Source organism: Salmo trutta, chromosome 14, assembly GCF_901001165.1.
Source record: "Salmo trutta chromosome 14, fSalTru1.1, whole genome shotgun sequence".
In the NCBI taxonomy this organism is placed as follows: domain Eukaryota; kingdom Metazoa; phylum Chordata; class Actinopteri; order Salmoniformes; family Salmonidae; genus Salmo; species Salmo trutta.
This window is the reverse complement of record NC_042970.1, coordinates 49,721,069-49,733,471: the sequence shown is the minus strand read 5'-3', so window position 1 is coordinate 49,733,471 and position 12,403 is coordinate 49,721,069. Positions and strand designations below refer to the sequence as shown.

General features: G+C 41.0%; 1 protein-coding gene across 1 annotated transcript in view; it reads left to right on the top strand.

The window, feature by feature from the left end:
• The first annotated feature begins 2,180 nt into the window (after positions 1-2,180).
• The window catches only part of LOC115208320 (bridging integrator 2), a 31,881-nt gene continuing 21,658 nt past the window's right edge, over positions 2,181-12,403 (top strand). Inside the window, exons 1-3 of the mRNA XM_029776271.1 lie at positions 2,181-2,516; positions 4,604-4,684; positions 10,090-10,144. Of these exons, the coding sequence (XP_029632131.1) occupies positions 2,424-2,516; positions 4,604-4,684; positions 10,090-10,144 (229 nt within the window). The 5' untranslated portion in view covers positions 2,181-2,423. The remainder of the gene's footprint in view (positions 2,517-4,603; positions 4,685-10,089; positions 10,145-12,403) is intronic.

Here is a 12,403-nt window from a genome sequence, read left to right as displayed (position 1 = left end):
ACTTCCTGACGGGCCGCTTCCAGGTGTTAAGGGTAGGCAACAACACATCTGCCCCTGATACTCAACACAGGGGCCCCTCAGGGGTGTGTACTTAATCCCCTCCTATACTCCTGATTCACCCACGACTGCGTGGCCAAACACGACTCCAACACCATCATTAAGTTTGCTGACGGCACAACAGTAGTAAGTCTGATCACCGATAACGATGAGACAGCCTATAGGGAGGAGTCAGAGAACTGGCAGTGTGGTGCCAGGACAACAACCTCTCCCTCAATATGAGCAAGACAAAGGAGCTGATCGTGGGCTACAGGAAAAGGCGGGCCGAAACAGGCCCCCATTAACATCAACGGGGCTATAGTGGAGCGGGTCGAGAATTTCAAGTTCCTTGGTGTCCACACCACCAACAAACTAACATGGTTCAAACACACCAAGAGAGTCATGAAGAGGGCATGACAAAACCTTTTCCCCCTCGGGAGACTGAAAAGATTTGGCATGAGTCCCCAGATCCTCAAAAGGTTCTACAGCTACACCATCGAGAGCATCCTGACCGGTTGCATCACCGCCTGGTATGGCAACTGCTCGGCATCTGACCGTAAGGCGCTACAGAGGGTAGTGCGTACGGCCCAGTACATCACTGGGGCCAAGCTTCCTGCAATCCAGGACCTATATAATAGGCAGTGTCAGAGGAAAGCCCATAAAATTGTCAGAGACTCCAGTCACCCAAGTCATAGACTGTTTTCTCTGCTAACGCACGGCAAGTGGTACCAGAGCGCCAAGTCTAGGACCAAAAGGCTTCTTAACAGCTTCTACCCCCAAGCCATAAGACTGCTGAACAATTAATTAAATGGCCACCCGGACTATTACATTGCCCCCCCCTCCATTTGTTTGTACACTGCTGCTACTCGCTGTTTATTATCTATGCAGTGAGGTACTGGTACCCCTTGTATATAGCCTCATTATTGTTATGTGATTGTGTTACTTTTTAATCATTTTTTACTTTATTTGGTAAATATTTTCTTAACTCTTCTTGAACTGCACTGTTGGTTAAGGGCTTGTAAGTAAGCATTTCACGGTAAGGTCTACACTTGTTGTATTCGGCGCATGTGACAAATAAAGTTTGATTTGATTGGCAAAAGACACCAAAGATGGTGAATAAATGTAGATAGGTCACTTAGGCTTTTTACCATTGAAGAAAATCGTCAGTTCCATTATACTTAACAACTGGGTATATCTCCCATAGGCACCAATGCAATAGCAGTTGGGTCTGCTCTTAGATCATTGACATTCATAGAACCAGAAAAAAAACAATACAGAAAAAAAACATTGATTGGCTATCCATCTACCTATACGCATCATTTGATGCTGCCTGCCGCTCTTTACGGCAAAATGTAACAACAAATTAAGGTATCATATTTCTCAGGTGAGTATTCACAGAGAAAGAGGCAAATGGTGAAGGTTCATTCCACCCTAAATTTGACCATGCAGATTAAGCAGATGTTATTAAGCAAACCAAGTAAGGACGTTTTGTATGGGGGGATAATGAGTGTCGAATTTGTTCAAGATAGAAGTGAATTCCTACAGTATTTTTATAGGTGAGGAATATTTTATCAAATTTAAGTTTTCAATGGTAGGTTGTTACGAGTATATTGATGTTTTCTACAAAAGATAATTGGCCAGATTCGTCTGACAGGGTTTCCCAAACTTTGTCCTGGGGACCCCAAGGGGTGCACGTTTTGGTTTTTGCCCTAGCACTACACAGCTGATCCAAATAATCAACTAATCATCAAGCTTTGATTATTTGAATCAGCTGTCTAGTGCTCGGCAAAAAATATAAACGTGCAGTCATTGGGGTCCCCAGCACAGAGTTTTGGAAAGACTGGGCTAGAATATGCCCTCCCACCTGATCTCGCGTCCTCCCGCCGATACTTATTTACATGGTTACAGCGGACAACCATCTTGTCAATATAATAAATAATATTTTGTATTCATCCTGCGGTCTACCTTGACGCTGGTAGGATTAACATGATGAGTTAAGTGTAGGCTTTATCCTGTGGAAGCGATTTCTTGAATATTGTAAAAAATAAAATAGTAATTTAAACACTCATACAAAGACCGGCCGCAGGGTAATTGACTGACTCGTTTACAAGTTTCAACAAGAGGATGGAACATGTGCTTCATGATGTCTGTCGACTGATTTTTAGGAAAGCTAGTGTCCGTTTCACTGCAAGACAACCTTTTTAACAAGGCTGACACAAATGTTACATGGGTATAGCAAAGTCATGTGTGTGAGAGAGATTCCTGTCTGACATTGGTACTGACTCTTCTGCTCTCCGCCCCTAAGTACTTCAACAAAGATATAAGCACCAGAGCAGTGATTTCACAAGAGGAAGCATTAGCAGACCAGAGTGAGAGAAGAAGAAACTATGGCAGAGAACAAGATGGGGCAAAACATTGGGGCTGGGGCTGGAATTTTTGCCAAACGAGTACAAAAGTCATTGAATCGTGCTCAGGAAAAGGTAAGCAACAAGTTAGTGAAACGTGATATCTCTATGTTATCCTGAAATCAAGATTGCCACAATTCATTAGGCAATTCTACAACTACTAGCTCAGTCATTTGGGGTACTTGAACTTAATGACGCTTAACTGTTATTGGTCAGGGCCCGGTTTCCCAAAAAGCATCTTCAGGCTAAATTCGTTAGAACCATAAGATTAACTTAGTTTTAAGATGCTTTTGTGAAACCAGGCCCTGTTTCTGTATTTTGGTCAGTGTGGAGGAACCTACTCTGCAAAGATAGTTTACCAAGCTACCAATTAGTTCACATTAAAAGCAGTTAAGCTACACTAAAGCTACCACTACAAAAAATATAGTTTACTTAACTAAAGTTACTGTGAAAACGTAGTTAACTACATCCAAACTACTTTGTGAAAAATGATCATATATATATATAGATCAGAAATGTCAGACTATAAATTGCAAGAACAGAACAATTTGGGGTCATATGTTAACAGAATGTGTAATTTATCCTATCAAAAACGATGTTTCAAGTGCAAATTAGGCAGGTCTGATGCCAAAAAATAAAGGATTTTTTTGCCAACTTCACTGATATTTTCTTTTTGCAAAAAAAGTTGTGTGTAGTTCCAATAGGAAAAAAGTAATTAACTACTGAAAACAATTACCACCAAGCTACTGCAAAATGTAGTTAAATTATTAGTTGAACTACATGATATTGGTGACAGTAGGCCTATGTTGTCCACTACAGTAATATAATTTCTTCAGACAGTCTCTCTTGACTGTTGGCATGTTCTTTACCACTGACAGACCCAAGCAATTGATGGCTTGTGAAAGGGCTTTAGACAGGTTTGAGAGTTTAATCTGTTTGAAGAATCATAACCTACTGAATGTAGTTGATGTTGATACCTCAATGACCCCAGGGTAATTCCTCAAAAGACAAAAAAAACAACAGTTCAAATAATATTCAATTGACCTTTTATTGTGAACTAGCCTATATCAAGTTAGTTGTCTAGCCCAACAGAAAGCATCCACATTAATGTTGTGCTAGTCTGTTAATGCCATTTTGTTGATGTTGCATGTGGACATAATCTTCCACTTCCTGCCTCTGCATACACTTCCTCTCCCTCACTGCTCTTACTCGGTGGCTTTGTGGTTCACTTGGCCTTGGTGCTGGCGTACTGCTCTGCTAGTTTCACTTTGCTGCTGAAACCAAAAAAAAAGGACAGGGAGCGTGGTTTGAAATGTCTGTCAGATGAAATCGGTTCAATTGTGCCCAAGTTCCATCCTATCATTTTGGGTCAACAACAGATGTCATTTTTGGGAAAGGGGAATAATATACATTTTGTTGGCCTGGGTTTGGAAAATAGTGAACATAACACCAGTAAGTTACGATAGTTGTTTAGAATCATTATGGAATACAATGTAGGGCCTAGATACTGTAAGTATAATGAAGGACAGGAACCACCCGAGCCACGGCCTGTTCACCCCGCTATCATCCAGAAGGCGAGGTCAGTACAGGTACATCAAAGCTGGGACCGAGAGACTGAAAAACAGCTTCTATCTCAAGGCCATCAGACTGTTAAATAGCCATTACTAGCCGGCTACCACCCAGTTACTCAACTCTGCACCTTAGAGGCTGCTGCCCTATATACATAGACATGAAATCACTGGCCACTTTAATAATGGAACACTAGTCACTTTAATAATGTTTGCATCCTGCTTTACTCATCTCATATGGAAATACTGTATTCAACTGTATTTTAGTCAATGCCACTCCGACATTGCTCGTCCTAATATTTATATATTTATTAATTCCATTCTTTTAATTTTAGATTTGTGTATTGTTGTGAATTGTTAGATACTACAGCACTGTTGGAGCTAGGAACACAAGCATTTAGCTACACCCATAATAACATCCGCTAAATATGTGTATGTGACCAATAAAATTAGATTTGAAGGGTGATTGTCAGTACCTCACACAGGTCAACCTGAACAACAGTACGACACCTATTATAGAGAGTCATGCCCATTAATGTTGATTGAAAGAAAGCTGTGGATCTATCAACTGCTTTTGTTTTTGTCCTGTCATAGGTCATGCAGAAGCTGGGGAAGAACATGGAGACTAAAGATGAACAGTTTGAGCAGTACTCCCAGAACCTTCTCAAACAACAGGTACTGATGAAGAAAAGCTCTGCTTCAATGTCATGCTGTTTCTGTCTCCCATGATGAACTGCAACACTGATGCAATAGATGTTTGTATCGATAAGCCCACTTTTTGTAACATGCTGTACTAGGCCTATATGAGTCATACTGACTGTTACTGTTGGTTGCTCAAGTTTCTCCATCCCCTAAAGGCCTTCCCACACTGTACGTCGGATTCAGTCTTTATTACATGTCACACATGTTACATGTCACACTTTGCGATGTGATCAAATTCAAATCTTGATTATCAACCTGGCCAGATTGTATGATTTGCTTGTTCTCTCGTCACATTCTGCGATTGTCATGCATTGCAAGGATACTTCAGCAAAGTAGGCTACATCAACTGCGTCAACTGGGCGTATCAAGCATGGCATCGAAAGAACGACTACACACCAGCAAGGTGTCATTGCCTGCAGTGTTCCTCCTATTGGTCAGTCACCCGATCCCTGGTGACTCATATGAGCTCGTAACACTAGCCAAACTCCACGATAAAGGCTCAACATTTCTGACACTTTCAGAACTTTGTCGGAGCTTACAACACACGTAGTGGTACATAATCATCAGATCTATACATACCCTGTCATACTGAACGAGAGAAGACGTCAGACAATCGTTTATGACCTAAGAACTTGCCCACGACGTGTACATTTTGTCTGGGACAGCAAAGCCGTGGCATAAGACTGAAAAATCTTACAGTCCGTGTGGGCCTTTAGGCACATAAGGACCATATTCACTCAACTGAAATCTTTTTGCATTGATAACTTTAGGATCCAAACTCTGAGCATTAGGAATGGTGGTGGTCTTCCTTGCATGTTTTGTTTACATTATTATTATTTTTTCTATGTAATTTCATTGACTGATATGCTGTCAAATGGCCAACTGACTAGCCACTGGTTGGTCGCTCATTTGAAAAAGCACTGGAAAAAACAGAGGTCTGCTAAATCAGTGGTTCCTAAACTGTGGGGCGCGAGGGTCCGGCTTTAAATTTAGTCTTGAAAGTTGTAATAGTAGAATGCACAAGACACATCACTTCCTCTTGTCATGTTAGTTATTGCATACCTTAGAGCTATTTATAATTTGTCATAAATGTCCAGATCACTAGCTTTAAAACTGCAACATGTTCTTTGCACCCCATAACAAAACGTGTGGAATTGTAGGAAATTAGCTTCAAACCTGTACATTTCTCTCCACTAGGGCCTCCCAAGGGGTGCAGTATTCTATGGCACTGTACACATTGCTGGAGGCGTCACTATAACCCCGGGTTTGATCCCAGGCTGTGTGACAGCCGGCCGTGACCAGGAGACCCATGAGGTGGCTCACAATTGGCACAGTGTTGTCCGGGTTAGGGGTGGGTTTGGCTGGTCGGGATACCCTTGTCCCATCGCGCTCTAGTGACTCCTTGTGGCGGGCCGGACGCCTGCAAGCTGACTGCGGTTGCCAGTTGTACGGTGTTTCCACCAACACATTGGTGCGGCTGGCTTCCGGGTTAAGCGAGCAGTGTGGCTTGGGAGGGTCGTGTTTCGGAGGACGCATGGCTCTCGACCTTCACCTCTCCTGAGTTCGTACTGGAGTTGCAGCGATGGGACAAGACTGTAACTACCAATTGGATATCACGAAATTGGGGGAGAAAAAGGTGTAAAAGTACCCCAAAGAAATCTTTCCACCAGCAAGAGGAGTGTGAAGTTTGTCATGAACAGTGCTTGTTCACATAAATATAGACGTGGCACGTGTGCTGGGGGGTGTGGGATATTCCCCAATGCTGGAAGGGGGCCCCCCCCCCCCCCCCCCGAGTTAAAAAGTTTGGGAACCCCTGTGCTAAATTACTGTTTGTGTTCACATAGAAATGTCCTCTGATTCATCTTATACAGTGCATTCGGAAAGCATTCAGACCCCATCACTTTTTCCACATTCTGTTACGTTATAGCCTTATTTTAAAATGTATTAAATAGTTTTCCTCATCAATCTACACACAATAACCCATAATGACAAAGCAAAAACAGTTTATTTTTTTATTTTTTATAAAATAAATAAATAACAGATCACATTTTACATAAGTATTCAGACCCTTACTCAGTACTTTGTTGAAGCACCTTTGGCAGCAATTACAGCCTTGAGTCTTCTGAGGTATGACGCACACCTGTATTTGGGGAGTTTCTTCCATTCTTCTCTGCAGATCCTCTCAAGCTCTGTCAGGTTGAATGGGGAGCATCACTGCACAGCGACTTTCAGGTCTCTCCAGAGATGTTCAAGTCCAGACTCTGGCTGGGCCACTCAAGGACGTTCAGAGGCTCCTGCGTCGTCTTTGCTGTGTGCTTAGGGTCGTTGTCCTGTTGGAAGGTGAACCTTCACCCCAGTCTGAGATCCTGAGTGCTCTGGAGCAGGTTTTCATCAAGAAGCTCTCTTTACTTTGCTCCATTCATATATACCTCGGTCCTGAATAGTCTTCCAGTCCCTGCCGCTGAAAAACATCCCCACAGCATGATGCTGCCACTAACATGTTTCACCTTAGGGATGGTGCCAGGTTTCCTACAGAAGTGATGCTTGGCATTCAGGCCAAAGAGTTCAATCTTGGGTTCATCAGACCAAAGAGTCTTGTTTCTTATGGTCTGAGAGTCCTTTACGTGCCTTTTGGCAAACCCCAAGCGGGCTGTCGTATCTTTTACTGAGGAGTGGCTTCTGTCTTGCCACTCTACAATAACGTCATGATTGGTGGAGTGATACAGAGATGGTTGTCCTTCTGGAAGGTTCTCCCATGTCCACAGGGGAACTCTGGAGCTCTGTCAGAGTGACCACCGGATTCTTGGTCACCTCCCTCACCAAGGCCCTTCTCCCCTGATTGCTCAGGCTGCCAGCTCTAGGAAGAGTCTTGGTGGTTCCAAACTTCTTCCATGTAAGAATGCTGGAGGCCACTGTGTTCTTGGGGAACTTCAATGCTGCAGAAGTGTTTTGGTACCCTTTCACAGATCTGCGCTTGTACCACAATCCTGTCTTGGAGCTCTATGGACAATTCCTTTGACCTCATGGCTTGGTTTTCGCTCTGACATGCACTGTCAACTATAGGACCTTATCAAATCATGTCCAATCAATTGAATTTACTACAGGTGAACTCCAATCAAGTTGTGGAAACATTTCAAGGATTATCAATGGAAAAAGGATGAATCTGAGCTCAATTTGGAGTCTCATAGCAAAGGATATGAATACTTATGCAAATAAGGTATTTTGTTTTTTTTAATACATTTCTAAAAACCGTTTTCACTTTGTCATTATGGGGAATTGTGTGTAGATTGATGATAAAAATGTAGTATATTTGTATCAATTTTAGAATAAGGCTGTAACGTAACAAAATGTGGGGAAAAATCAAGGGATTTGAATACTTTCTGAATGCACTGTATGTTGCAAGGGAGCTTTCTCTGACGTCCGGTTAACTGTTACTGCCCTCAGACCTGTGTGCATTTTTAAATATCTGTATTTTGGGTCATTTCACCAAATCAACACATATTAAGAAAAAGTTGTCTTAAAGGGGCTTTTGAGTGGCTTAGCGGGCTAAGGCACTGCATCTCAGTGATAGAGGAGCCACTACAGACCTGGTTTAATTCCAGGCCGTGATTGGGAGTCCCATAGGGCGGAGCACAATTGGCCCAGCGTCGTCCGTGTTAGGGCTTTGCCAGGGTAGGCTGTCATTGTAAATAAGATTTTTTTCTTAACTGACTTAAAGGTTAAATAAAGGTTAAATATATACAATTTATTTATTTTTTTAAAGAGCGACTGACGCTAAAAAGCTATTTCTTGTTTGGAAAATGGCCGATGTGGCATTGATATGTCAAACATTTATTCTAGTGTCAAAATTGACTACAAAGTGTGAATGGGTTAATTTTGGTCATAAAGTAGTCTTGTCCAAAAATTTGATTTGGGAGAAGAAAAAACGAAGGGTACCATAACAGTTTTCTGTGGGTTGGGCTTATTTTAATCCTGCCCACAGCTGGCAGCACCCAGTAAGCTGATCATAATGCCCATGGTCAATTTGGTTTGACATTTGATATCCCTATTGGTCTTAGGGATCATCAGGAAATTACACAATGTACATGGGACAATATTTTAAAAGTCAATATCTCCAAATGTTAATGACTTAAAATCTTAAACCAACTATAAATTGTAGAAGTTCATATATAAATATTGACAGCGTTTAATGAGACAACATGAAAATATTGTCCCTTTTACATTGACATTTATTGACGGTCCCTAACTATCCCCAGAGATAGACTATCCAAAGTCAAAACAAATTTGCCACTCTTCCCACTTATGAGCACACACGAGACACCCACATCAAACCTTACCCCAAAACTAACTCAAGTTTGAATTCAGTCATGGCCGCTAGCATTTAATTAACCAAACAAGTCCACCCAAACTGGTTTCAGAGCATTTCGTATTATTCTGTACGTAAATCTGAGACACTCTATTTAGTATATGTTATTCCATTTAGTATATGTTAGGTATGGTTACATAAGACAGATTGTTACTTAAGGTTAAAATTAAAGGAGGGTTGTTGGTGGGGGTGGATGGGTGGGTGTATATCTATCTCATCACAGTCAATTTGAGCGAATTAGCGACTTTTAAACTACTTTTTAGCTACTTTGAAACTACTTAGCATGTTAGCTAACCCTTCCCCTAACCCTTTTAGCTAACCCTTCACCTAACCTTTAACCTGACCGTAACCCTTTAACCTAACTCCTAAACTTAACCCCAAGCCTACCTAACCTTAGTGAACTAGCTAATGTTAGCCACCTAGACAGAATTCATAACATATCATACATTTTGCAAATTGGTAACATAATACGAATTGTAATTGGTAACATATCATAAAAAATGGAGTGTCTTGGATTTCCGTAGAGAATAATATGAAATGCTCTGAGACCAGGTTGGTCCACCATGCCTTGCGTAAAACTATATACTCCTTATTCAGATAAAAAAAAAAATTGTTGTTAGTTTCTCTGGCTCCTTGAAGCATCAAAATATAAATAAAAAGGTAATCCTTGTTCGAAAAGGACAGTGTCACTTTTAAAACACCTTTAAAACACCTTTACAGAAGATAAACCTCCAAAAACACTGAAAGAGAGACACCAGGATCTTCACAATTCAAGATGTACAATCATACCACAAACAATAACAGCAAAGAATGTACAGTATACATTCTTTACTGTTATTGTTTGTGGTATGATTGTACATCTTGAATTGTGAAGATCCTGGTGTCTTTCTCTTTCAGTGTTTTTGGAGGTTTGTCTTCTGTAAAGGTGACGTCAACTACTGGAATGGGTCTTTGATTGATGGATGTACTATAACAACTCGCTCATTGAATCTTCTGTCTTTTCAACCAACAGAATGATGGGGGAAGACTATTCAAAGAAGTCCAAGCGTACTTCCGTGCAGTGAAAGGTAGGAGCTGAGTTGTCTATTTCATCTCACTCCATAGCAGAGGTTTCTCATGGGCACAGGAGCACCTACGGTTCTGATTAGTCTAATCAAATCAATTACATAACCGGTGGCTTAATTTTAAGTTGTTAAACAACAAAACTGGCAAAACAGGCAGGGTTGGCTTAGAATGTTGACAAATGTTATCCAATTTGTATTGAAAACATAAATACATTTGCACAATGAGCACTTGTGTCTCAAATACATTGTTACAGTTGTTGGTTAGCTAGCTAGCAATTTTTTTGCCATATTACCAATGAAATCAGTCAAAACACCTCAAAATGAGACATGGTATCAAGAACAAGATGAAACTAGCTGAAACGAGACACTTATGATTCCCACAAGGTAGTTTCTTGTCATTGTTTCTAGCTGTTAGGGTTGCCCTGTGAATTTAGGCAGTTCAGGCTGCCATATTCAGGTCAAAACCAAATATCTACAATCTTTGTGTATCATGGCCACAAGATCAGAAATCTTTACCCTATTATTTTTTTCTTATTTTGGCTTTGATGTAGTTGTAGGCCTATATTTTGTACAGTAAGGTGTTAAATTTGACACATTGGCCCAAGTCTCTTTTTGTAAACTGACAATACTTTCAAATCCTCTCTGGTGGCATGGGAGAGAAAGTAAAGAGGGAAGTGAATTCCATCTATTATTAGATTTTTTTTATTTTTTTTGCAATGCTGTCTATACTGTCATTTATAAAAGCAAAGAACTGAGGACCATTAAAAAGGGCAGACTCAGCAAATGAATGTATTATTCATTTGAGCTAGAAATTATTGTGTTAGTACTGTTTGTTTTTAGTGCAACCGTTTGCATTTCACTTCAAATGAAGCCCATGTTGTTTTGACCTTGCGTAGGTGTAGCCGAATCAGAATTGTGCCTAAAATCCAAAACTTTATCTTAATGCTCTTTCCATTAGGATTTCTGTCATGCCAGGTTGTATTTATTAGGTTTACACTTGACACTTACCTGTGATTTCTGCTATCAGAATACGAAGATTGCATTGAAAAGACGGGTCTGATTGTGTTCAGATCTGGCTGACCCCTTCAGGAGGTGGTCAGGGATGGATTATGTGCGGATTTCTCCTCAGTCTTGATGTAATCAGGCTACCGAAAGTGCATACAGTGGGCGATGTCATCAGCACCCCTCCCACAATTCTCCAGAAAATGTGTATTTTGGGACTGAGGCACCTTTTCATTATAACGTCGGAGGAAATGGGTTCCAAGTGTGTGAGGAAAGTGTTTGCTGGACTTAAATGCTAGCCAGCTAACTAATATTTAGAAAATGTTTGGCTGGCTAGAGTTATGCTAATCCATTTGCAATCACTTTAGCATTGCTTGCTAGCTTGCTGGCTAGCTACAGAATTTAGCTGCCTAGTTAGCTACTGCCAATTGTGTTATCATATTTAACCCATTCCACCGTTTGTAGACTGCATACTGGCATTTGAATATAGTGCGGGAAAAGGGAATCCAGGAACAGTGTGGACACGTTTGACACATTTAAATGTAGACTCATGACGCCTTCGGAATTCCATGATCAGAACTACGATCAGAATACTAAATCTGCATGAACTGTGAAGTTTAGACACATCCTTATTGGTGTACACCGTAGCAAAACGTTTTGCTGCAGAAAATAAGTGTTTCTTATTGGACAACTTTATGTAGTCCCACCTTGTTTGGTAGTGAATACTACCCTTGACAGTGTCTGGGGATGTAGTGAATACTACATCGTGTGTAAAGCCCTGAAAAAAATCCCTTGGCCCTGATGAACTAGACCCTCATCTTCAACACCTAGCCGCTGACATCATTGCTCCCCCCTTAACATGTATTTTTAACCTTACGCTTGATGTTAAGGAAATCCCCAAGTTATGGCAATCTGCTTTTGTACTGCCTCTCCTGAAAGGTGGAGATCCCTCGCTACTTTACAACTCATTTCAAAATTGTCTGTACTATCAAAGGTACTGGAGTCCTTAGTTAGTAGGCAACTTGATAAGGAAGCTCAAGCTGAAAATAGGATTTTATTACCGGCATAAAGCTTGTTTTTCTTTTGAGGCCAGGAAGGAGCTGGTACGATGTACATTTACTGTCGGTTTTAGATTTTAGTGACGTTATATATATGCAGGCCTCAGCCATTACCCTGAGAGCACTTGATTCAGTGTATCATGCAGCCCTCAGGTTCATTACAAATCAGAAACGTCTAACACATCATTGTGATCTCTACAGC